The sequence below is a fragment of the Gopherus flavomarginatus genome, chromosome 3, assembly GCF_025201925.1.
Source record: "Gopherus flavomarginatus isolate rGopFla2 chromosome 3, rGopFla2.mat.asm, whole genome shotgun sequence".
NCBI classification, from domain to species: Eukaryota; Metazoa; Chordata; order Testudines; family Testudinidae; genus Gopherus; species Gopherus flavomarginatus.
In genome coordinates this window covers 231,790,781-231,817,568 of record NC_066619.1, presented here as the reverse complement: position 1 = coordinate 231,817,568, position 26,788 = coordinate 231,790,781, and the positions used below count along the sequence as shown (strand labels likewise).

Sequence of the window (26,788 nt, the reverse complement as noted above, 5' to 3'; positions counted from 1 at the left end):
CTTAAATTATCCATCACAATATAGACGGTTAGCACGAGCGATATTCCATGACATAACAAAACTAGTTTGTCATTGTGTCAGCTTCCTTACTGAATGCCCAAAGTAGTGTCTGTTGACTGTTTAGGTTTAATTCTAATGGGGTTAGCTTGTTTTTCCTTAATTTAGACGAAAAGTTATTGTGATTCGTTTAGTAGTGACGTTTCAAGTTGCTCACTTGTAGTGAGTGAGCGATACATTGCAGATAAGACACAGGGGCTTGCCACCTTTAACAGTGAATGCAAAATCTTCCTCCCATTCTGGCTTCAAACTTCGGTTTTTTCCTCATGAAATTCTTACAATTTGAAGTGTCACTGTCATCCACAAAATTAACATAGAGTTAACACTTAAGTATAAAACTTCCGATGTTTAGATTTATGCTTTCAACAAGGTTTCTTTGGAGTGGGAGCCTCGGAGTCAATGCGCGACTTGGCACGACTCAGGGAGGAAACGGAAACGTATTTAGTGGCAGTCCCCAGTGGTGAGCTGCCCTTTTGCCCATGAGTGTGCTTCTTGTGCACACAGTGGGATTTGGGCAAAGGCAGTAGTGCCACTAGTGCCAGGCAGGAAGGGCTAGGAGAAGTGCCTGCTGCTGATTGGCACTCTGACAGATCCGTCAGTGCCGGATCCAAAGGTGCACGTGGCTGCATTGCCTCTTCCATGAGGAACTTACAGAGGCGAAGCTCCCAAGCTTCCAGAGTCCGAGGCGGGAGCAAGCTGCAAATGGAGCAGTGAGCGGTGATATGGGCTGGGCCCAAGCAGGAGGCAAGGTTGGTACTTGTTGCTCAGAGAAGGCGCAAGGGCACGAAGCACAGTACTTAAACCTGACTTGCTGGGGCATAGACCCTGCACTAGGGAAGAGTCCCATGAAGGGAAGAAAAAGTCAAAAATGGCAACAACAAACAAATTATCTGAAGGACAACTAAGGCTATGATTATGTCATGGAAGTCACAGAATCTGTGACTACCAGAGATCTTGGTGACATTTTCTGCTTCAGCCTCAGGGGCTGCAGGGCTGGAGCTGTCAGCCAGTGGGAGGCACCAGCTATCTCAGCTGTGGCACAGAGATGAGGTGTCTCCCACAGCGCCCAGTCCCCACGGGCAGTGGGGGGCCCTGCAGCACCCAGGTGCCTGCCTAGACCTTTGAACCACAGCAGGCAGCCCCCAGAGCACCAAGTCGCCATGGGCAGCAAGTAGCCCCTGGAGCGCTGAGCAACTCCCTGCAGTCCTGGAACTCCGAGCCTCCTTGATCGGGGGGCTGAGAGCTGTGGGTCCCCACTGCCCATCACCATTTTTAATAAAAGTCACAGACAGGTCACAGGCTTCCGTGAATTTTTGGTTATTGCCTATCACCTGTCTGTGACTTTTACTAAAAATTACCATGACAAAATCTGAGCTTTAACTACAACTAAAAGGCAGGAAAAAACCATGTACAAGGAAAAAGAGGTGAAGACAGTACTTGTAGCAAGCTAAGAGCACCAAGGAACAGAGGTTCTGTCTCTGGCCAGGCAGCAGTAAGAGGGAACTGGACCTGCATGGCCTCTTAAAGCCTCGGATGTGTCACGCAGTTGATGCATGACTCACAGGCAGATCAACGGACACTACCATGAACAGTTCTGGCTCCAGCGCACGGCATACATGAGCACCCCATGGCTGGAATCCATATAGAGATCATCACTGAAAACTAATGAAATCCGACTTATGAACAGTAAACTCAGCCGTTGTGCAGTATACAGGGGTCCGCACAATTCTGCATGATGCAATTCCCTGTTATAAATGTGCATGTGTTGCTGAAGCCCTGAGTCTGGGCATCTCCTCCAGGGCTGAAGGCCTGAGCCCCAGCACGCCGCACTAATGCTAAAAGAGCTCCATGCAGCTCATGAGCTGCTGTTTGGCCATGACTGGCTTAGATCAAAAATGTCTACACAGCTGTTTTTAGAGAATGCAAGCCCCTCTAGGCTGAATCTGTTGACCCAGGCTAGAAGCTTGCTCCAAAATGCTGTGTAGACATACCTATTTAAACACAGGAATAGTCCTATAGATATTAACTCAAACATGGGCTTATAACAATCAGATAATTTTGGAATGGGTTCCAGTGTAAACTTCACAATGTTCAAATCACCTATTTTTGGGCTAAGCATTTACTAATGGACATAGATCACTGTGTAAAACTGAAGATTCAGTTTATTCTTGCAAGTTAGGTCAGCTTCCCTAAATACCGTAAAAAGATAAAATTGTAGAGCAGTGGTCCCCAAACTTTCCACTTCATGTCCCCGCCCTTACCCATCTGCCGCCACACACACCCCTCCCCAGAGCTGAGAGTGGGGCCGGGGGGCCAGGAGTGGAGCTGCGGTTGGGGACAGAGCAGGGCTGGGTGGCACTCCCTCCCTGCCCCCCTGTGGGGGCTGGCCCAGTCACTGCTGCATCCCCCTGAACACATTTTAAAACCTATATAGAATAATCGGCACTGAAGGATTCCCCACAACAGATAGCAACCTCAAGGGTAAGGTGTGGGAGGGGCAGAGCACCTCAGTCTATGCATGTGCAGTAGGCACAGTTATCTATTTACAAAATATGTTAATACACATTCAATAAGGCGGCTAAATTTCCAAACCAAATACTGGAATATTTGAGACCCAACAGACAAGCAAATATCCATGCTAGACATGACGTATGGCACAAAATTCAATATAAATTGCCAGAAACAGTTATGTCAGAGTGAACACATTTATTTTTTTATTAAAATTCAGCTTAAATCAGACACGTGATGCTAAGCAATCATTAAGTCAATTGCCCTCTCTTGATTAGGAAAATAGCTTGACTCTGAAAAATGTTAGCTAGCACCAATGTCTACCTAGTGTAGACACTAACACCTTAAAAAAGTATTCGGAGGTCATGACTAGGGGGACCATGACCACGTAACATTTTAAAAAGTATTACATACTGTTGCCATTAAGCACTATCATGTTTTAAACAGCACATAGGCAAAATTTTAAAAGAAAACCACACATTTTTCCTAGTCCAGACAAGACAACGGGTACATTGACTCTGCAACAACAAACCTGCGGCAGCGAGTCTCAGAGCCCAGGGTCAACTGACTCAAGCTCCTGCTACGGGACTAAAAAGCGCTCTTTTTAGCCCCACAGCACAAGTCCAAGTCAGTTGATCCAGGCTCTGAGACTCACTGCCACACGTCTTTTATTGCAGCGTAGACATGCCTGTTGGTGCAAAATTGTTAACTAACAAAAGTTTGTAAACATGATAAATTTTGCAAAAGTAGAATGGGCTAAGAGCAGCACCTACAGGCCTGGATGCTTTAAAGTACAATTCAAGGATGTTCTTAACGTCCAAGTGTAAACACTAGAAATGAAGCAGATTAACACATCCTAGTAGTTCTTGTTTTCTCAGAGATACACAAATCTAGACAATAAACATAATTATTTCTACAGCCAACAACAAGCTTTGATCCACATACTACAGGGGAAGAGAATACTTCTCCTGGAAGTTTATTGACACCCACTACCAATCCATTCTTAGCATTCAGGATCCACACTGTACCATCTGTGGATGTTGCTGCCAGCAGCGTTTCACTCTCCAAGTCATGACTATGGAAAACAAAGGGAGTTGCATATACACTTGAAGTGGTTTCAAATTTCCACAGTAAATTACCTTCTATATTACAGCAGTAGATAAAGCAGTCATGGGAGCCAAAATATATTTCTTGCTTAGTTAAACTTGATACACATGGGGATGAAAAGACTGGTCCACTGGTGGAAAACTGCCAAACCTACAGAACAGCATTAAAAAAATAATCCATTATTGTGGGTTGTTAGGTTACCAGTGAGACATCTTTAGAACAAGCTGTTGACAGAGAGGACATACATACTGCATCATCTGGATTCTGGCATATGCTGTACTGTATATAATACATGACTAGAAAATATTTGCAACATTCACGAGCTAAGCTCTGCACACAAATTCACTAGGCAGGCACTCACCTGGTAGTTTCCTGTAATGCAGTGTTGCTGTAACCATGTTGGTCTCAGGATACTCCAGAGAAAAGGTAGATGAGGTAATATCTTCTGTTGGTAAGAGACAAGCTTTCAAGCTTACACAGAGCTGAACTGAAGAAAGCTTGTCTCCCTCATCAACAAATGATATTATCTCAACCACCTTTCTCTCTAGTTTCCTGTAAATTATTTCACCAATGTGGAGGTTCTACTAAAAAGAGCCTCAACAGGCAACACAGTAAGTACCTCAAGGCCATTACAGTAGAGGTGTCCCTCCAGCAGGGCAAACCCCACATCCCCTCTCCATGCACTCTGAAGAAAATCTTTCCTCACTGTATTGGTGTAGTGCAACAAATCCCATCTTGCGGGAGTTCCAAGAATCACCTACATAAAGATCCCTGCAAGCCAATGAATGCGGGGAGGAGTCCTAGCATCGCTGTTTTAGAACATCAGACATCCAAGCCTGGGAATGCTATCCAGTTAGAAAGGGCTGCTGTCATGCCACCAGGAGAGGAGGATATGCCTTTGTCAAAGGGAGGACACTGGCTGTTGGTTACTCCTTGCAGCAGGCAGTGCTCCCCCCCTACTCCCACTACAGTGATGAAGAACCATTATGCTGCCCTGGCAATGAGGAATCACCTGCAAAGGTGGAGGAGGAGAAGCCATGTACCCCCAAAGCTGTGAGGATCACAGCCACCACTCCCAGGAGGAAACACTGGATAGTCGTGGTTGGTGACCCTCTTCTGAGAGAGACAGAGACACCCATCTGTCAGCCTGACATGGCATCCCAGGATGTATGCTGCCTGCCAGGGCCCATATCCGAGATGTTATGGAAGGGACTATCAAGGATCATCCAGCCTTCTGACTACTACCCCATGCTACTCATCCATGTGGACACCAAGGATACTGCAAGGTATGACCCTGAGAAGATAAGAAGTGACTACAGGGCTCTGCCAGTAAGGGTGAAGGAGTTGGTGGTGCAGGTGGTGTTCTCTTTGATCCTTCCAGTCAAGGGTAGGGGCTCAGGCAGAGATAACTGCATCTTGGAGATGAATGCCTGGCTGTGAGGATGGTGTTGCCAGGAGGGCTTTGGATTCCTTGACCATGGGATGCTGTTCTGGGAAGAAGGACTGCTAAGCAGAGACAGGGTCTACCTATTTGAGAAAGGAGAAGAGCATATTTGGATACAGATTGGCTAATCTAGTGAGGAGGGGTTCAAACTAGGCTTGATGGGGGCAGGTGACAAAAGCCCACAGTTAAGTCCAAAACATGGAGATTTGGGAGAAGGGTCAGAATCTGAGGGGAAGCATGGACCATTATAGCAGAAGTCATGGCGGTCCCAGAAAGTCACGGAATCCCTGACAAACTCGCAACCTTAGCAATAATTAACAGTCAGCATGGATGTGACAAGAACAAATTGTGCAAAACCAACCTAACAGCTTTCTTTGACATGGTACCAGGCCTTGTGGATAAGGGAGAAGCAGCAGATGTGGTATATCTTGTTCTCAGAGAGGAGTTATCAGTGGTTTAAAGTCAAGCTGGATAGGCATATTGGAGTGAGGTCTCGCAAGGATCAGTTCCTGGTTTGGTTCTGTTCAATATCTTCATTGATTATTTAGATAATGACACAGAGAGTACACTTTATAACGTTTACTGATGATACGAAGCTGGGAGGGGTTGCTGGGAGGGGTGGATAGGATTAAAATTCAAAATGATCTGGACAAACTGGAGAAATGGTCTGAAATAAATAGAATGACATGCAGGAAGGACAAATGCAATGTATTCCACTTAGGAAGGAACAATCAGTTGCACTCATACACAATGGGAAATGTCTGCCAAGGAAGGAGTACAGCGGAAAGGGATTGTGGGTCATAGTGGATCACAAGCTAAATATATGAATCAACAGTAAAGCAAACATCATTCTGGGATGTATTAGCAGGCATGTTGTAAGCAAGACACAAGAAGTAATTCTTCCACTCTACTCAGCACTGATTAGGCCTCAACTGAAGTACAGTGTCCAGTTCTGGGTGCCACATTTCAGGAAAGATGTGGACAAATTGGAGAAAGTCCGGAGAAGAGCAACAAAAATGTTTAAAGGTCTAGAAAACATGACCTATAAGGGAAGATTGAAAAAACTGGGTTTGTGTAGTCTGGAGAAGACAAGACAGAGGGGACATGATACAGTTTTCAACTACATAAAAGATTGTTACAAGGAGGAAGGAGAAAAATTGTTCTCCTTAACCTCTGAGGATAGAACAAGAAGCAATGGGCTTAAATTGCAGCAAGGGTGGTTTAGGTTGGACATTAGGAAAAAAATTTCCTGTCAGGGTGGTTAAACACTGGAATAAGTTGCCTAGGGAGTTTGTGGAATCTCCATTATTGGAGTTTTTTTAAGAGCAGGTTAGACAAATACCTGTCAGGGATGGTCTAGATAATACTTAGTCCTGCCATGAGTGCAGGGGACTGAACTAAATGACCTCTCAAGGTCCCTTCCAGTCCTATGATTCTATTAGTGACAACTTTTACTATGGACACCACCTATGGCTGTGCCCAGGAAAACAAATGATATCAACAATAAAAATTAAAATCAGAGATGCAAATCTTGTACATCTCTGAGAAAATAAATCTTACCATCGCATCCAAGATTTTAAGAATCAGACCAAGCCCCCCACACACTTACACAGGTACCTCTGTCATCATACCAGCATTTTGTTTGGTACCTTGATAAACATGTCAGTGAAACCTTAATTCCAGTCAGTACCTTTATAAAACAAATCTGAAAGATAGGGATGGGACTTGAAAGCAACTCTTGCTTTCAACTCTGCTGTGTGTATCCCTGGCATCTGCTAACAGAATTCAAACCAAAAATGTCTCCACCTGACATCCCTCTCATCCTCCTCTCCCAAATTAAATGGTTAGAATTTGAACTGAGATGCTCAGGATTTTTATCTCTGCATTAGGAATGGAGGGATGGCTGGGGAGAAACTGGGATTCTGGGTTTTATTTCCAACTCTGCCACTGACTTGCTGGATAGTCTTGGGCAAACTGCTTTACCTCTCTCTATTACAATCTATCTTTCTGTAAAATGGGTACATACTGATACTTGTTTTACCTGGCTGGTGTAAGAGTTAATATATGTTAACCACTGAAATCATCAGAACAATTTTATAAAACTGTGATTTATTGCTAAAAGATAAATCAAAGCAAGAGTTTGTGATGTAAGAAAGTCGAATAATCTAACAGTAACAGTTTTTCACCTTTTCTCCTGAGTGGCTAAAACAGTACACATTCCCATCCACACATCCAATGCACACATACTGCTCACTGCAGTGAGGAGAGGAGAAGAGGGGTTTTCCACAGGAACTTTTCCAGATCTTATTACCCGTATCCTGTGAATGACAAAGTACAAGACATGGCATTTAATGTGATTGTAGAAAGCTGCACACAACTACTGGGCAAAATCTTCTTCCTAGTAACTGGGCTCGGCCCTGGGAATAGCCACAAGAAAAGAGAATTTGGTCCCCCAAGTGGCAGAGCAAGAGCAGACCTACTCTGCAGAGATTACTGCAACTTAATACCTAGAACAGTGACCCTCTGTGACCCTTATGCCTCTATCCTACTCTCCTCCAGGGACAGATAAGGAAGGACCAGAGGATCCATGAAACACCAGATCCTTCAGCTCTGTCTCTGGTTCCTTTCCCAGCCTTGTGTTTCCCCATCTTTAATCCCATCTGTGGCTCTGCAGAGGCTGTGAAGTTGGGCTACTTGCAGAGGGCACGCATTCCCCATACAGTCTCCTTATATCCTGAGCCTCCTTTTGCATAGCAGAACCCTATTGATTATGCTGCTAGAGGGCCTGCCACACCAATGGAGAAGGGGGCAAAACTTGCTCCTAATAGCATAAAACTTGTTACTGCACATGGTGTTAATCCTAAACAGTGTATGAACTGCTGCAACCCATAAATCACAATCATCATTATAGCTCATTAATACCGCTAGTACATGAATATTTGTAATGTATGTGAATTACCTGAGCCAGGGCCACTGCTACTCTGTGTTAACACATACAGAAGTTCAGAAACACTGGTTTAATGGACAGGGCAACAGATGGGGAGTCAGGAAACATGACTTCCATTTCAAATTTTGCCCTTCACTCAGCATGTAGTCCTGAGTAAGTATCTCTGGGCCAGATTCACAAAGATACACTTGGACATCTAAAAAGCAGTAAGGTACCTAGGAAGCAATGATGTTCACAAAATGGCTGCTCAGCTGCCACCTATTCATTCATGCACCCAAGTTTCTGCCAGTACACAATGCACAAAGCCACCTAAATCCTGATGCTGCCCCACTGCTAACAAGCTCCTTGGATCCTTAAGGACTGGTGAGAATCTCAAAACTAGACGTTCCTAAGAGCATGCTTAACTTGCACAAAGAGCCAGTAGCTAACAAATCAGGATTAATTTTTAATTTTGGTGGGGAGATAGGGGGCAGGCGGGAGAGGAGCGAGAGACCCATTCAAAACCCTGCTGTATTTGCCTCATTCGGAGCAGTGACTTGAACACGCCTGTAACATGCCAAGTAAGTATCCTAACCACCTGGTTAGAGAGTCAATCTCTTGCTTCTCTCTTCCTCTCTATCCCAATGAATATTTAATTATTTATACAAAGTGGAACAGCTTCAGCATGAGAAACTGAGACCCAGCCCAGATTATCCAGTCCATTAGTTAGGGCACTCAGTTGGGATGTGGGTTCAAGTCCCTGCTCCCTTGCTCCAAATCAGGCAAAGCAGGGATCTGAAACTCTCTCATATCGCAGGTGAGTTCCCACTCTGCCATTGTCTATAATGGAGAGAGTATCTGTGTGTATGTCTTTCCCTCTCTCATTTTTCACAAGAGAGCTGACTTGGTTTAGGCAGCCAATTCCAGGAGAAGATTCTTCGTCTCTCTGCACCTCAGATTCCCCATCTGCAAAATCAAGATACCACTGCTCTCTTTTGAAATGCAGTGAAACCCCTGGATGAAAAAGACTGTTATTAGAAATTATGACCTTGCAGTCCTTACTGAAGCAAAACTTCTACTGACTTCAGAGCATGTTTTGGCTGAATAAGGATTCAAGATCTGGCCCAGCGATAGCAAGGAAGGTACCTACTGGATTTATAGCCAGTAAAAGTCCTCCTAGTGTAGCAGCATACAGGTGATCTGGCAAGATACTTAGATAAGGAGACGAAAACACAGCTCCACCTTCACAGTGCAGCTTCCAGACACGCTCCTCCTTCTGTCAATCCAAGCAAAAGTATATAAAAAGCTATACAATCTGATAACAGAGTTAAAGTTCATTATGTTATTTGCAAGGACTCAGACGTCAAAGTTTTATGAACAGCAAGTTTACTTGGAAAATACTACTTACTAAGTGAAGATTATAGTTTGCCAGCAATCAAAGAAACCCATATCGCTCACAGCAGTTTCCTCTTTCATAGAGCTAAATATTGGAAACTCAGCTAAGAAATACATAATATACACCCACATCATTTTCCTTCTCTCAACCCATTGTGGGTTTATTACAAGTTGCCAGCACTGGGTGTACATGTTTTAGATTTGCCCTAACCACTCAGTTCCGTATTAGTGATAGAGGGTAATTTGCCACGTAGTTCTGAACTGGCATTGGCAGTGTAATGTAGGGAGGCCATAGACTGCCAACAGCACTTCTGATCACTGTCATTTAACCCTACTCCAGGCAGGCCTAATTAATATGGAGATATACCTATCTCATAGAGCTGGAAGGGACCTTGAAAGGTCATTGAGTCCAGTCTCCTTCCTTCACAGCAGGACCAAGTACTGTCCCTGACAGTCCCTGATCCCTAAATGGCCCCCTTAAGGATTGAACTCACAACCCTGGGTTCAGCAGGGCAATGCTCAAACCACTCAGTCATCCCTATCCCCAAATCAAGACTTAAATGAAAGCAGTTGGCAGTCTATTTACATTAGGGCTCCCAAGGTTGGCAGCACTGATGGAGCTTAAGCTGGTGTTACCATAGATATGGTTCAAGAGGGTCAGATGTTTTACTTTTGATATACATAAAGTTAGTCAGGGTGACTTCTTACATAAATATCCAAAGCGTATATATGCTGGTCATGCGATCCAATGTAGACTAGTCCAGTGGAAGGATGCACAACTGCAGAGCTTTTCACAGCATCTTCAGCGGTAAAGATACAGTGTATTTCCCCGCTATGGCTTCTGAGTACATACACTAAACCATTATAGCAGCCTGGACAAAATAAAGTGCAATAGGGAAAAAAAAAACAAAAAACAGGTAATGATATTTGTATTAGCGTTTTAACTGCGTCATTGCTGATCAAAAGATTGGAGGTGATAGACTGACTCATGAGCTAACATATTTCCCGGCACTTTCTGCATTCAAGTTCCTTGCTGAAAATAAAACCTCAGAAGTGCATGTGACATTAAGCACTCAATGCTCTTCTTCTGAGTCATTTTAAAGCTCTGCCTATTTTTACTGTGCTATTACTGTGAAGTTTATTGGAGGACAGGGTGAGCTACTGAATATGGACAAGGGAAGTGAAAAGTTTGTGCATGGCAACAACAACAGTGCATCTGGCAATAAAGACACTGACGTGTATAATCAAGAGCCTCCATTTTGTTTAATAAAATTCAGGCTCTAGTACATGAGACGTTAAGGCATAATACAATTTCAGCACAATTATTTTACCTGCAGGCTCAACAGCAATCAAAATATCAGCCAGAACTTTGGTCACCACTGTTATGTCAAGCCAAAAGGCAAGGGATCCAAGCTTTGTATTATTTTAACACATTAGACATATAAGGTGTGCATGCACCACATCAAGAGAACATTAGTAAGTATTTAATTACTTTTTCATCTGAGCAGATGACAAAAACCCTTCTGATTTTTCATGGGGAGGTCAGTTACAGGTGACATTAATCCTTTATGAGGCAATTATGGCTACTTTGACATGCCAACAACAAACTGCTTTAAAATTCAGACAGCATACACCAATGGAGTGGAAAGTGCATTTGCCAATATCTTGTATAAGTGACCTTTGCTTAGAGTACCCAAAAAAGCTTTTTAAAATTTAATAAAAAAAAGAAAAAGATTATTTTGCACTAGATTTAACTTTCTGAAGTATCGTACACTAAGTTCTACTGTAACACCGACAGACCCCAGTCGTCGGCAGGCAGGATTGAACGTAGGACCTCTGGAGCGTAGTGCATGAGCCTCTACTGCATGAGCTAAAAGCCATATGCCTCTTAGCTAAGGCTGTAGAGCAAACTCAATCTCTCTCCTTAAGTGGTCTTAGTGCCACTAGATGAGACAGAACATCACACCCAGCAGGTGTGGGGGTTACACTACCTTTTAATTTTTAAAGCTTACTTCAAAGACATTTTTAAAACTCATCATCCTGTGCTTTTCTAAGCAGTTCAATTATCATGTTCTAACTAAATTATTCAAAAGGAACTTGTACCTCTTGATTATCAATGTACTAGTACAGTACAAGCAGCAAAGAATCCTGTGGCACCTTATAGACTAACAGACGTTTTGGAGCATGAGCTTTTGTGGGTGAATACCCACTTCCTCAGATGCATGTAGTGGAAATTTCCAGGGGCAGGTATATATATATATGCAGGCAAGCTAGAGATAATGAGGTAGTTCAATCAGGGAGGATGAGGCCCTGTTCTAGCAGTTGAGGTGTGAGGTGTAGTACAGTAGTTAAGAAAAGGAGAATAAACCCATTAGTACATAATACTCCTACTTGATTGCAATACTTTAAATAAGTTGCCCTTCCATTATTTTTTATGGTAGTGATACGGTTACTGCCTTCTAAACACCTGCTCAGGATCTGGCATGGCGGCTTAGGGGCCCTTAAAAAGTCCATACTGTTTAGATATTCCCTTTCCATGGTCCAGTGTATTAAGTCCCGCACAGAGTCATTCAAAATAGAACTCAAACTTAGGGAATCTTCACCCCAGTTTCAAGATGGGACCAGCCCCTCCTACCTGAGTGTCTATCCTGTTTAGAATTCCTTTCAGAGTTCAAACACAAACAGGCTCCTCTACCCAGTCCCTACGTGAGCCCAGTTCCTCCCACCTGTGGATCTGTCTCTCTAGGTTTTCAAAGTCTTCCTCTCCTAACAGAAGAGCCTCACAGTTCCCCTCCTTGGGGCTGTGCTTATTCTTATCAGCTGTGACCTTGGATCAGCTTCCCTCAAATGGTTGCTCTTTTTTTCAATATTCCTTTCTAGATTGGAAGAGATCAGCAGACAGACCTCCTTCTCCTCTGCTGACCCAGGGCCCTACAGGAACCTTCTTTCTGCCTGAGGATCTGCAAACACTTTCTCTATCTAGGCCCCTTGCTTATCTATCTTAGGCTTGATTCAGCCACTTGACTCATCTGTTACATGATTTCACTCATTATTACTCATCCTCCTTCCCTGGGGAGATGAGCTACACTTGTCACAAGTGGATTGGAACCCACCTCCCTTTAAAGGGCCCAGCCACCCTCAATAGTGGCATTGAGACGGCTTTCCTCTTTTGTTCCCATTTACTGCAGTTTAATTTTAGACAGATACAGAATACAGGTTAGTGGAAGTAGAGATGCCAGCTACCTATTCTTTGACATTGAATAAGCTGCTGTGTAATCTGGTTACAGTTTAAGAAAAAGGAAAATCATTTAAAATACATACCAACAATTATGAAGTTTCCACACTTAGACACACATGCAGAGGATTCAATACGATCTCCAAGGACTGTCTCCCACTTGATTTTTCCTGAGTGTAAATCAATTGCCTGCATTGTGTGAGAATGAGACCCAACGTATACAGTTGCAGATAAATCATCCGTGGCTGGTGTTATAACTAATGGGGAGGCATCTACACATTTGCCCATATTTGACTTCCATCTTACATGTAATATCAGCTTCTCAGGCATTGTTAAAGGAGCTTGTTCTACAGAATGAGTACCTGTTTCATTTGCTTTGCTTGCAATTTCTGGACTGCTTCTGCTCTTTCCAGATTTATTCTCTGTCACTTCATATTTCATTGTATTAGAAGTTACAGCAGATGAATAAGATGCTTGTTGTCTTAACTCTGTTCCTGCCTGTCCTGCATTATATGGGCTCATAAGAGACTCAGGGGAAGTCATCGACAACATCCGATTTCCTCGGTTTAGTGCAATAAATGCAGTCAATCCTGCAGCAGCATTAAAGTACCTTCTAGATTTTGGTTTTGTGTGCTCTCCATGGAATTTCTCTCCACTGCTCTCATTCAGTTTTCTTTTCACAGTCTTATGATTCATTATTTGGTCCTCACTTGGGAATACAGCTTTAAGAACATGTTGGTAAACCTCAGCAATGGAGCTGCTGAGAATAACTTCCAGGAGCCCAGGAATGGCCTTGCCTGCCAAACTCTCAATCTCATCATGAAACCGTAGTGACTTCAAGGAATCTCCACCACTGCACAGAAACAGTGAATCTTTGGAAATGCTGGGTGAATCATCTGGAAGACTCAGGAGAGACTACAGAAGAAGTGAAGAACAGAGTTTGTGAGGTGAGCAATGTCCCAGTGCCACGGGGAAGTAGGGCCTGAGCCTGTCAGTGCCTCAGATCCCCACTGAAATCAACACAGACTGAAAGTATTCAGCACCTTGCAGGATTGTATTTGCTCTTTTTGGTGCTCTTTGAGAAATGCAGGCTGATCAAGCCGTGGGGGAAAGTGTCAATTTCAGCAGTGCTAATTTTATGCTTGATTCTGATTCTGCAGTTACTGGCCTCCCTTATGGCTTTCTTGTTTGGCATGAGAAGAAGTATTCTGAAACTGCTGACAGATTATGTGGCTGTAATTCACTCTACATACACTAATGGCTTAGCCCATTACAGATTGCAACTTCAGTTTATGGGGAAAAAAAACAAAACAAACAAATGGCTCCCTCTTGGCTGTTACAGAGAAACTGTATTTAAGTACTAAATTAACAGATGAAGCTACAGTACATAATATACGTGCAGCAAAAAATATTCTGGTTGCATTTGTCACACTTATTAAAACTGTTTAATTCCTGACACATGTATAATGATCCACTGGCAATGATAAAAAGGCAGCTTAAAATATTACCTTCCATAAATACTGCAATCTTTCCCACAATTCCTCTGCTCCTCTCAGTTTACTGTCATGCCTTCTGGAATTTAGATGGTTACTGTAAATCTTGCACAGCTCAGAAACATCAATTTTGCCTTCAAACAAAATAAAAAGCACAAGATTTTTTTCATTGCATTTTAGACTTTGTATCTTCAAATTCTTGTTATGGACTACATGTTCATCTAGGTCTCAGTCTAGATTTCTTTATTTGTGGGCATAATTGCACCCATTTTTTTTTACACCAGCAATCAACTGTACCCACATAGAAGAGAGCAGGATTTTGACAATTTATCATATGACACATACAGTGCCTCATCCTTTCCCAACTGAAAGCAGTCGCCACTGACTTCAATGGAAGCAAAAACAGGTCAAACAAATACATGTGTGTGTATTTTCAATATTAAAATGCTTTTAATTACTATTATTCAATTCCAGAGTCTAAGGGTGTCAAATAAACACTACAGAGGAATGCAATTCAGAGAACAAATGAGAGCCAGACAAATTTTCTGCAGAACACAGCTATAGCTTAGGGTGATGGCTTAATACCATGGGCCACATCAGAGCACAATGCAATTAAACAAGTAATACTGCATGAACCAGCTCCTACTGTTTTGGGGTCAAGTTTCAGTAAAGAAGAAGAGACAACAAATTTAGCTTCTAAATGAAACAGAAAAGGCACACAGCAGCATCTGCACTGAAGAGCATCTGTCAAACATTACTTCATTTACCATGCAATGTGAAGGGCAAAGTTTCTATCAGCACAAGTTCATCAGGGATTGCGTAGGTTGGGAGATGTTTCTGGAGTTCCTTAAGAATGTCTCTTGCTAAGTTGTCTTTAGGTACAACAAACAAGATTAACTTTTCCTGTCGATACCATGTCACTGCACAGGCTTCCACATGACAAAGACCTTCAGCAGCCTGCAATATATGAACATTAGCCTTATTTGTGCTGACGTGCAGGGTAAAAAAAACAAAAAACACAACCACCAATAAATAAGAAATTGTTGTGAAGTTTATATTTTGACACTGGCAGCTACTGAATTTGTTGCTTCACAAACATCATGAAATCCCCCTTGCCCATCCCCTTGTTTTTATTTTTGTTTAATTTTAATAAGGATTTAGCTCTCATGACAAATGTCAGAATGACAGCACTGAAGAATGAGTGTATTTAATCCCACAGTACAATCATCATGTAGGCAGCAGCAGTACAAACTTCTCAATGACCCACACCACTGTACCTGAGGAATGACCTGGAGAGACACATATAGGAGTGAGAACAAAATTCACTCTCCATATTCATTCTATGGTTGGTATTTCTGCTGAGACTGCCGACAAAGGGGCCAAATGTAATTCCAGTTTTATCATGGGAATGCCTCCCCTCTAGGAACAGGGCTGTCACCACCCATTCATCACTGCACACCAATGAAATCTGAACAACTTCTGTTACCCTACCCGGTTTGGATTTTATCTATCCCTTGTGTCATCCAAATCCCCTTAAGAATTTCGCAGTTAAGCTTAGTTCATTTAACAGTAAGCGACCTTACATACACTATTCAGTATATATTGATTTAGCTAGACCCAAAGGTTTAGACTGGGGTAGTCTATTTTTTGTCAAGGTCTAAATTTCTTGGTCAAGGTATAGTCAAGGTCCAGACTCCAACCCAGCTTCCCTTCCCAAACTCCCAATTGCCCCCCCGCCAAGCTCCCTGACTGCCTGCCAGCTCCCTGCCCAGAGAGTTTGGTGACTTTATTTCCCTTAATTGAAAATGGGACACCTGGGGCTAGCCTGAGGTACCTGGCATTGCTCCTCACACCCTCCCCCTACAAACATTCCCTTATGCCCTCAATTGAGCCAAGTGGCAGAGATGGAGTTGCAAAGGAGAGGAATGGGTATGGGCTAGGATCTAGGCAGCAAAGCAGGGTGTGAATGTGTGAGAGTACCTTTGAGCTTAGACCCAGCAAGTGAAGCTGCTGGACTATGATCCAGTTAGCAGTGTGATGTGCCTTTGAGGGCTGGGATAGCAGAGGGGCAGGAAAGAGGCTCCAGATAGTGGGAGGGAGCAAGGAGACTCCAGATAGTAGCCCTGGGAACATGAGGGGAGGTTGGGATGTGGCAGAGGTGGGTGACTAGAAGTGGACTGGGGAGAGAGAGGCTGATTTGGGCAGCGGGGGTAGGGGTGGTTGAGGGCTGGAGAGGGCTCCAGGGACTGGCCCCAAAGAACTGGGCCTGGAAAGGACATTAGGCCAGGGTGGGGGGCTCTGAGAAATGCTCAGGAGCAGGGGGCACGAGGCTGGGGGCACAAGGTCAGCTTTGGGGGTGGGGAACATGGGGGTGGAGCAGTGGGCTCCAGGTACCGCTTGGAGCGCAAGCACAGCTCAGCATTGCTCCAGCCCCAGCTCAGCTTCAGCCTGCACGCAGAGGCGACACATAGCTGTGACGGGGGAAGGGGAGGAGGAGGAAGAGAAGGAGGAGAGGCATATGAAAAGTTCTGGGGGGGTTACATCCCCCCCATTTATTCTGAATAAACACTCAGAACTGAGGAGGTGGCACACTTCCCCTACCAGCATCACTCTCTGTGTCTCCATGCAGCACGGGGAGGAAGCAAGGTGGCTAGCTGAGCTCCTCCTCTCCCCTCACCATGGGGCTGTTTCTCCTTCCCTGCTGTTGGAGTCCCACGCATTGCCTCTACTTTCCACCCCTGACTCACCTCGGTGAATGGTCTGCAAAGCAGGCAGCAACGCTGGGACTCCAGCAGCAGGGAAGGTGAAGCAGCCCCATTGTGGGTGGGAGAAGCTCAGCTAGCTGCTCTGCTCCCTCCTTACGAAGTATGGACACATGGAGAGCACTGCTGCCAGGGGGAGCACTGTACCCTCCAGAGGCATCAGGAGAAATGGGGGGGGGAAGGGGGAGCAATGTGACCCCGCATGCCCCACCCACACATTGCCTCTATCCCCACAGTCCACTGAAAAGCATCTTGTGGTCCGGATTTGGACTATGGTCCATCTATTGACTATCCCTGGGTTAGACTTAAGATAAAATGCCATCCTTGAATATGAATGTCATTGTATGTGTTCCAGTCAGATACCTAACATCAGATGCACTGATGTGATGATGTGAACTGGGGGCACAATTTGGAACTTCCTTGAGGATGAGCTTTCTGGGTTAGACAGAAATGGCTCCTACTGAAAAGATTAAGAAGTGGACTCTGTGGGCCAAATTCTGCCTTCACTTACAGTTGTATCATCCAACTGAATGCAATGAAATTGCACCAGTTGTAACGAAGGGAAGGCTTTGGTCCAATCATTTCATTTTTCTACGCTTCATCTTATTGGACCAAGTCTAAACAAATTTTAAAACGTTTTCTGTAGACACATACCTCTGATCACCTTATGAAAAACAAGAGCAACTAAAGCATACCTTCATTCAACCACAAACATCCTCTTGTCCCCAGAGATACAACATTAATTTAGACAGAAATACAATGGCCTATAGGACAGTAAGGAGCTATTTGTGCATTCATTGCAGTTACAATCCTAGTTCTGCAGAAGGATCTGTTTCCACAGTCATTTCCACTGGGTCACAGCAGGGAGTAGAACCTGGATCATTGCTATCAAGCATTAGCATTAATTAAGAATACTGTACATCTTTCTGCCTCGTTGACTTTCCTAGCCAAACACAGCCCTGATGTAATAACACTGATTGCAACTGAGTTGTGCCTGCTAACAAGACAGCTTGGATTTGATCCTCCTCCTTTTCCCATACGTCATATCCCTTCTTCTCCTTTGTCAACATCTGTTAATTTCTCTCTCTACTGATATTGGACTCATTACAGATCTAATTGTAATCAACATTCGGTACTCATAGTCTTTTTTTGCTCAAGGGTCTCAGTGCTTTAGAAATATTAATTAATCCTCAGAGCACTTGGCTGAGGTAGGGATTTATTGTACCCATTTACAGATGGGCAAACTGAGATAAAGAGAGGTTACATGACTTTCCCAGGCTGGTTAAACTAGGAACAGAATCTAAGAGAGTCTTGATGCCTAACCTTGTGCTCTAAACTACTACACTACCCTTTTCAATGACACACGTTAGTATTCTTGAGTTGTCAAATTCTCTATACATAGTTTTCAGATTTAGTTTGCATAAAATAAACTATAAACAACAAAGGAAAAGAAAGAGCTCAGCATCTCGCAGCATGCTTGAGAACAATGGGAGCTGTTGGGATGCTGCACACTTTGAAAAATCTACACCCAAAGTTTGATTCAATTACATTAATTCTTGCACTCTTTTGCTGATGAACTCCTCACTGTAGCTATCTGTCCATAATGTTCCACACTGCATAAGCTCCGAGAACTACATATCATATTACCTGCTGTACATAGTCAATATTAAGACGTTTGCCATGACGTTTAATCTGATTGTCCTTCCGTCCTAAGAAAAACATCTCTGCATCCTTCACTCTCACGAAGTCCCCTGTTTCTCTCATTGTGTTCAAAGGGACAGTTACTTCGTCATCAAGGAAGCAGATTCGTTCTTTACCACCTGCGCAAAAGAATGTAATAATGTATCTTATAATTACAACATTATGAAGGGCCTACCTCATATTTCAGAATGTTACGAGTATTAAAATAACTTGGCAAAAAGCTGTTAACATTTGGAATATATAAGGCACTAATGTTTGGAACTAAACTTCTGAAAGCAGAAGTATCAGTGGGACTGTATCCTACAATTAATTTGCTGATACAGTTAAATAACTTCTATTTATACTGAGCCAAATGGAAGCAGAAAACAAGTTATTAAAATAAAGTGGTTTTGTGTGTAAAATAAAGGTAATTTCTTGTCTGTTAATCTGATTGCTCAAAGTCAGCCTATATTGCTAGCTATGTGGTTCCCATCAAGGTGGTATCAGCTAATCTAGATGTCCCACCCTGTTTCAGGTTGTAATGACAGATCTTGAACCATTTTTCTGAATGTTGTGATACAGTCTTTTTAGGATTTATGGAATTTTTAGTCCCTGGGCAGTTTCTAATTGAGAAGGATCAGCCACTCATGTGTTGCCAGGAGAGTTTACAGCCACCAACTGTGCTGGCACACATGGCCTATGAAGAATAGATTGATTCTTTTGCCACTGAAGAGCATATGACACTACTGAAGGTAGTTTTAAATTGAAAAGATACAAGCAGTGGCTTTTAGATGTTAATATCTAAATGTATGGAACAATTCTGACAGCCCTTTAAAGAACTTTGACAGGGTTTTCTCACAAAAATCAGTGTCCAGGCCAGTAAACTGTTTAAATATTGTATACAATTTTAAAAGTACATTGCTAGAGAAAACACCAGATTTCACTTCTGTATTTCAGAGTGTTTTGTCATACAGGCAATGGCACTTTGGAAAACAAAATGCACAGACATTAAAACATGAAGATTTTTTTGAAACTAATCAATTAAGAGAAATAAATATAAGATAACCTATGAAAACTTGTCCCTCTCCATCTAGAACTGCAGAACCAGTGGCATCTCTGACTTCAATTGTTGTTCCAAGCAGTGGTGATCCCAGTGGTACAGGGGAATCAAATCTAAACATTAAAAAAAAAAAAAAATTAAAAGTAAAAATATTTTCCTTCAGAGAGCAGAGAAAACAAAAAATTCAAAATGCAGACCGACCATAGACACTACAGAGGTCTGTGGGTATGTATACACTGTAGTTGCGAACAAGCTACCCCAGGCTACACTCCTATTTTCAGTGCATCAGCTCAAGCAGAGCTAGTGCGTGTCAGTATATCCATGCTGGAAAGCATACACTGAACTGAAGTATTGATAAAACTCATGTGAAGTAAGATGTGTGGGGCCCCATCCAGCTTCCTCCTCATCATGATCCCCACTTAGCAGTTCCTCCACCAACTCCCACTATTTGGGCTGCGGCAACTCTTTACAATTTCCTATCTGCAAGTCTAGTCCACCAATGAATTCCCTACCTCTTGTTGATTAACTGGAAAAGAAGCACCGTGTGAAGTGCACCTTTGCCCCCAACAATAACCTCCCCCTCCTTTCCTATCCCACTCTATTGCAGCAATTTGCAAATCGCTGAGTGGGTTCCAAGTTGACACATTTGTTACAAGCAGATGGGAAAAGGACCTCTTTAACAAAGAGTCAACACTCCCACGCTTGGAACTGAAAGACCACCAGCAAAAACAAAGATGACAAGACTTTATAGTCTTAAAAGTAAAAACAAGAAAAATAATCTTATTAAAAAAAATCCAAGTCTTCTATGTAGACTACAAAGAAACAACAAAGGACAATTCCCCCACATCCATAATATTTGCTCCAGGTCGGGGGTGCTGTCTGTAAGCGAGGACTAGCACCCTGTACCGGAAACCTACTGACCGCTACACTTACCTACATGCTTCCAGCTTTCATCCAGACTACATCACACGATCCACTGTCTACAGCCAAGCTCTAAGATACAACTGCATTTGCTCCAGTCTCTCAGACAGAGAAACACCTACAGGATCTTTATAAAGCGATCTTAAAACTACAATACCCACCTGCTGAAGTGAAAAAACAGACTGACAGAGCCAGAAGGGTACCCAGAAGCCACCTACTACAGGACAGGCCCAACAAAAAAAGGAACAGAATGCCACTAATCATCACCTACAGCCCCCAATTAAAACCTCTTCAGCGCATCATCAAGGATCTACAACCTATCCTGAAGGACGATTCCTCGCTCTCACAGACCTTGTTTGACAGGCTGGTCCTTGCTTACAGACAGCCCCTCATCCTGAAGCAAATACTCACCAGCAACTACACACCACACAACACACACACTAACCCAGGAACCAAACCCTGCAATAAACCCAATGCCAACTCTGTCCGCATATCTATTCAAGGGACACTATCACAGGACCTAACCACATCAGCCACACTATCAGGGGTTTGTTCACCTGCAATGTGATGTATGCCATCATGTGCCAGCAATGCCCCCTGCCATTACAGTGGCCAAACTGGACTGTCTCTACGCAAAAGAATAAATGGACAACCCTTGACATCAAGAATTATAACATTAAAAAAACAGAACAAATACTTGAATATCTCTGGACACTCAGGCCATGTCTACATCTAAAATTTTGCAGCGCTGGTTGTTACAGCTGTATTAGTACAGCTGTATAGGGCCAGCGCTGCAGAGTGGCCACACTTACAGCAACCAGCGCTGCAAGTGGTGTTAGATGTGGCCACACTGCAGCGCTGTTGGGCGGCTTCAAGGGGGGTTCGGGGAATGCGAGAGCAAACCGGGAAAGGAGACCAGCTTCGCCGCGGTTTGCTCTCGCGTTCCCCGAACCACCCTGCAAACCGCAGGGAAGGAGACCTGCTTGTTCGGGGAACGCGAGAGCAAACCGCGGCGAAGCTGGTCTCCTTTCCCGGTTTGCTCTCGCGTTCCCCGAACCACCCTGCAAACCGCAGGGAAGGAGACCTGCTTGCTTGGGGGTTCGGGGAACGAGAGAGCAAACCGGGAAAGGAGACCAGCTTCGCCGCGGTTTGCTCTCGCGTTCCCGGAACCACCCAGCAAACCTCAGGGAAGGAGACCTGCTTGCTCGGGGTTCGGGGAACGCGAGAGCAAGCCGGGGAAGGAGACCAGCTTGATTACCAGAGGCTTCCTCAGGTATGCTGGGATACCTGCTTATTCCACGGAGGTCAAGAAAAGCGCTGGTAAGTGTCTATACTTGATTACCAGCGCTGGATCACCAGCGCTGGATCCTCTACACCCGAGACAAAACGGGAGTACGGCCAGCGCTGCAAACAGGGAGTTGCAGCGCTGGTGGTGCCCTGCAGATGTGTACACCTCCTAAGTTGCAGCGCTGTAACTCCCTCACCAGCGCTGCAACTTTCTGATGTAGACAAGCCCTCAGTAACAGACTTAAAAGTGGCAATTCTTCAACAACAAAAACTTCAAAAACAGACTCTAAAGAGAAACAGCAGAACTGGAATTAATTTGCAAATTGGACACCATCAAATTAGGACTGAAGACTGGGAGTGGATGGGTCACTACAAAAACTAATTTCCCCGCACTGATACTTTCATCTTCTTGTCAACTGTTTGTAACGGGCCACCTTGATTACATTTAACTCATTAGCACTACAAAAGTGATTTTTTTCTCCCTTCCTGTCAACTGTTGAGAACAGCCCACTCTCACCTTAATTGAATTGGCTCCTTAGCATTGATCCCCCCACTTGGTAAGGCAACTCCCATCTTTTCATATGCTGTGTATTTATACCTTACTGTATTTTTCACTCCATGCATCTAATGAAGGGGTTTTAGCCCACGAAAGCTTATGTCCAAATTTGTTAGTCTCTAAGGTGCTACAAGGACTCCTCATAGAGAGGAGTAAGCTAGGGAGTCAGCTGCAGCTCTCTGATCTTAGGGCAGGTATTCTGCTGGTACCTAGCATTAATTTACATTGGTTGACTATCTGCCCAAGGAGACATTCACCACTCAGAGCAGTGTGCTCCAACCATGCCCCCAACAATGGGGGCTGCTGGGGATGGTGCAGGAGAAGTCTACACCAGCTCTGTTGCAGCTTAGAATTCTCCACGCCAGGGGAATCACCAGCAAAGGAAATAGAATTTTTTATTCCTTCTGCATCACCAGTGGCACACAGTGAGCAGGGTAAGGCCCAAGAACTCGAAGAAGTTATAAATATTCCCAATCTACTGGCACTTTTGTAAGAAGAAATTAAAAGCAGCACAGCAGCCATGCTGAAAGAAAAACAGCATTTCACTTAGAAGTTCAGCCATTAGGGAAATGTTGGCAGCTGGACTTCCAAGAGAAACCACCAGATCATTTCTGCTGCAGTTGCAAATTTCTTCAGACTAGGACCCCAAGCAGGCAACAGAAATATGAGCAAATTTGTTTACAGAAGTTCTGGTTTCCTTTTCACAAATGAGACAATTTATTTTTATACAAATAACTGCCTAATAAAAGGCCATATTGCAAAAGCAAATTTTAAAGACAGCCCTTTACTGATTTCACTGGGAGTTTTGACACTTTATGACCAATCATCCTGTGTTATTGGGGATCCACTTACATCCATATCAGATTAATAAGAGAGATCATTTGTGCAAAAGAAGATGCTTGTTTGTATTCAGCAGGCTTCATGAAATATATCTAGCAGAGGTTATACATGTAACTAGGGATGCCAGGCAATGGGTGTGCTACCCTATTTTGGAGGGGTCATTATATTAAATTTATGAATTGTTTATGTATGATTGTATTCTATTCCAGGGAGGAGGATTACCACCACTCCTACAGGAACTAAAAACAGTGGGGGGTAATTAAGGTGTGCCACTAAAACTAAACACCACAAGATAGTTATCAGCCCTTGCAGTGGTTTGCTTATACTGCGTTAAAATGAGTTTTCCAGGCACTAGAAGACAAAGAAAGGGCTTTTAATATAAATGGATGAGCTTGAACTGACACAGGGTCTTCTTTCTGCTCCAACAAATAGACAGGACCTTGCAGAAAGCATAGAAAGACTTGTGCCACCAGGGCCCCATGAGACTGACGTGTCTTCTGGCATGTTTAGTGTGTGTTTAAATCTGTTGATTATTTTTATTATGTTTTCTCTGTAATGCTTTTACCCTAATGTGCTTATTAAGACAAAGCTGTGTGGTAATTTGTAACTGCTGGGAGCACACTGTTCAGAGCCCTCAGAAAGAGAGGAATGCACAGGCACTTGTCTTTAGGCAGACTGGCTTGCTGGAGATATCACAGTGTAAGGCATGGATCTGTGCAGACTTAAAATCCCAATCACAAGGGAAAGACTCAGGGCTGCATCCAAGACAGGTAATAGCTGGGAGCTGGAAACCGTAAAGTGGATACCTCAAGGGACCACAGAGGGGAAACACAGGGCAGTTAATTTGTAAGTGTGACCATGGCTACATATTTCAGAAAGCAAAACGAAAACTTCTGTGGGTCAGAAGCATCATGCAGTACCTAAAGATTTCCACAGCTCTTCTGAGAATTTCTAAACCCTCTATAATTAATAAGTTCCCTGACCACAAACACCAGGAATTATATGAAACTAGTAGAAAGCATTGACAGAATGATTTAAAAAGTACCATGCCAATGAGACCAAGAAAGCCATTAGCAATGCATCATATGTCATGTGCTGAGGAGAGGATGGAAGATAATTATAGTATTTAGCTATTTTTACTGCTGGGTTCTGTCCTGTAACAGTATCAACTAGACTCACCTGTTCCTATATATATATATATGCAGTTAATATAGCCTCTGTTAAACTTCTTCCAGCATAAACAGCCTTCTCATTACTGAGGAAATCATGTGACTCAGTGGATAGTGCACCAGCCTGCGAAACAGGTTCTATTCCCAGCTCTTCTTTTGCGGATATGTCTACACTGCAATTAGACACCCACAGCTGACCCGTGACAACTGACTGGAGCTCGGGCTGTGTAACTGCGGTGCAGACATTCTGGCTCAGGCTGCATCCTGACCTCTAAGATCTTCCCCCTTCACAGGGTCCTGGAGCCTGGGCTCCAGCCCAAGACTGGACATCTACACTGCAACTGACCAGCCCCACAAACCTCAGTGAGCTGGCACAGGCCTGCTGTAGGTTTTTAACTGCAGTGTAGACATACCCTGAGTTACTTCAGAAAATCACTTAGGATCAATTTCTGATGCCCTTACTCACAGAATAATTTCAAAGGAACTACCTGCTGAACAGTAAGGTATGCCATAATGTGAGGATGGGTGAAATAATGGAGCCCTTAACTTCTTTGTGCCTCAGTTTCCCATCTATAAAATGGAGATAATGCTTCTCTGCTTAGCAGGGCACTTTGAAGTGAATGAACAAGCATTATATGTGCACTAAGTATCGTTACTACATCTATTATTGGATTTTCAGGTCAACTTCCTACAATAATCTTGCTAAGAAACCACTGTCAAAACATAACATTTTGAAATTGATAAAGCCAAGCACCACTACTATTTCTAAACCTATGTTCATCAGCAGTTATCCTTCCACATATGCAACTTCCAGCAAAGTGAATGAGGATTCTGCCTGCAAAGGGCTTGCAATGTTAGGCCCTTAATACTTGATCACTGACAACTGCACACTTTGTGTGTGCCAAAGCAGCAAGCAAAACAGTGAAATTTCTCACCGAAGATCAGAGCTAAGAACTTCGTCTGGAATCCTGTAGCATGTGGCCCAGCTTGATACTTCTGTAATGCCATAGAGATTAAAAACATGTGTTTTGTTTTCCCTTCCCTTCCAGCTTCTCAAGATATTCAGCGCAGGAAATGCTTCTCCACCAAGGGCTAAGACACGGAGTGAAGTACTGGTAGACAACACAGTTGACTTAATAAGTTGAGCTCCAAATCGTCTGAGAAATGTGGGTGTTGCCTGAGCAATGTTTAAAAAAAAAAAAAGCATGTGTGACACACAGATATTTATGCTCTTACAGGTTATGGAAAACTGCAGGCCTACAAACACACAGTAAGCTGCAATATCTCAGGCATTTCCCAAATACAGCAAAAAGCCAAACAGATTCACGATTACAATAACATCCATCATCAAAAGTGCTGAACAGATCTGCTGATAGTCTGAGTGGTGAGAAAGGATGTTTGTAAGAAAAGAAAGATCGTTGTGGATGGAATTTTATAGGTGTAGATTGTTATCCATTCAAAGGAGTTCTTCAAACTGTCTTATCCACAGGTCAAACAGCAGCTGACTGTTGATCCATGTGATACAGGCGCTGATTCTGCTTTGGGATCCATTAATACAAACCACTTCATCCACGTGGAGTCCCACTGCATTGACATGGAATTCTATGTAGGAGCAAGGGTCACACTAATTTATTCCAATGTAGGATCAAGGCCATATAGTGCAACTTACATCTAAAAGAAAAAATTACTCACTTTGTGCAATAACAGTGGTTCTTTGAGATGTATGTCCCTATCCATGCTCCACTGTATGTGTGTCCACGTCCCTCCACAGCTGCTCTGAGAATTTTGGTAACAGTGTCCGTTTTGCAAGTACATACACTGCCTCCTCCCTCGTGCTCTGCCACAAGGCTAATGAGTGCTGTACAAGCAAACCCTCCTCAGTTACTTCTCTACTACACAGTTTATGATGAGAACTCCAAAGTAAAGGGGAGGTGGGTGGGTCATCTGTCTAGGCCACGTGGGAGCAATCAGTATGATGTTTGCTTTCTCGCTCTTTATTTTCAACAGGACTTTTAACAATAGAAGGAATGGAGAAGACATAAAAAAGGCCCTTGTCCCATGAGAGGAGAGCGTCCCCCATGGAGTCCTGGCCAATGCCCACTCTGGAGCAGTACCGTGGACATTTCTTGCTCTGGTAAGTAGCAAACAAGTCTATTATTGCCATCCCCTCATCACCAGAATAGGTCTCAGAGTACTACTGAGTCTATCTCCCATTCGTGGCTGTGTGGGAATTTGTGTCTGAGACTGTCCACTTTTGTGCTGTGCATTCCCACTAGGTAGGCTACTGATATTGTAACGTTGTGGGAAGTGTACCAGTTCCATAGCTTTAGTGCTTCCCTACAAAAGGT

General features: G+C 43.5%; 1 protein-coding gene across 11 annotated transcripts in view; it reads right to left on the bottom strand.

Annotated features, from left to right (window-relative positions):
• Positions 1 to 2,761: 2,761 nt before the first annotated feature.
• The window catches only part of AASDH (aminoadipate-semialdehyde dehydrogenase), a 47,611-nt gene continuing 23,584 nt past the window's right edge, over positions 2,762 to 26,788 (bottom strand). For 8 of the 11 annotated variants that reach the window (XM_050947428.1, XM_050947422.1, XM_050947426.1 and 5 more), the window contains 10 exons: positions 25,376 to 25,617; positions 19,674 to 19,780; positions 18,575 to 18,747; positions 14,933 to 15,122; positions 14,181 to 14,299; positions 12,759 to 13,587; positions 10,146 to 10,309; positions 9,193 to 9,318; positions 7,303 to 7,434; positions 2,762 to 3,822 (listed from right to left, as the gene is read on the bottom strand). In XM_050947428.1, coding sequence (XP_050803385.1) covers positions 3,412 to 3,822; positions 7,303 to 7,434; positions 9,193 to 9,318; positions 10,146 to 10,309; positions 12,759 to 13,587; positions 14,181 to 14,299; positions 14,933 to 15,122; positions 18,575 to 18,747; positions 19,674 to 19,780; positions 25,376 to 25,617 — 2,493 coding nt within the window. In that variant the 3' untranslated portion in view covers positions 2,762 to 3,411. Of the gene's footprint in view, positions 3,823 to 7,302; positions 7,435 to 9,192; positions 9,319 to 10,145; positions 10,310 to 12,758; positions 13,588 to 14,180; positions 14,300 to 14,932; positions 15,123 to 18,574; positions 18,748 to 19,673; positions 19,781 to 25,375; positions 25,618 to 26,788 lie in introns of those variants that run through there. The other 3 variants (XM_050947429.1, XM_050947431.1, XM_050947432.1) reach the window with 3 other exon arrangements.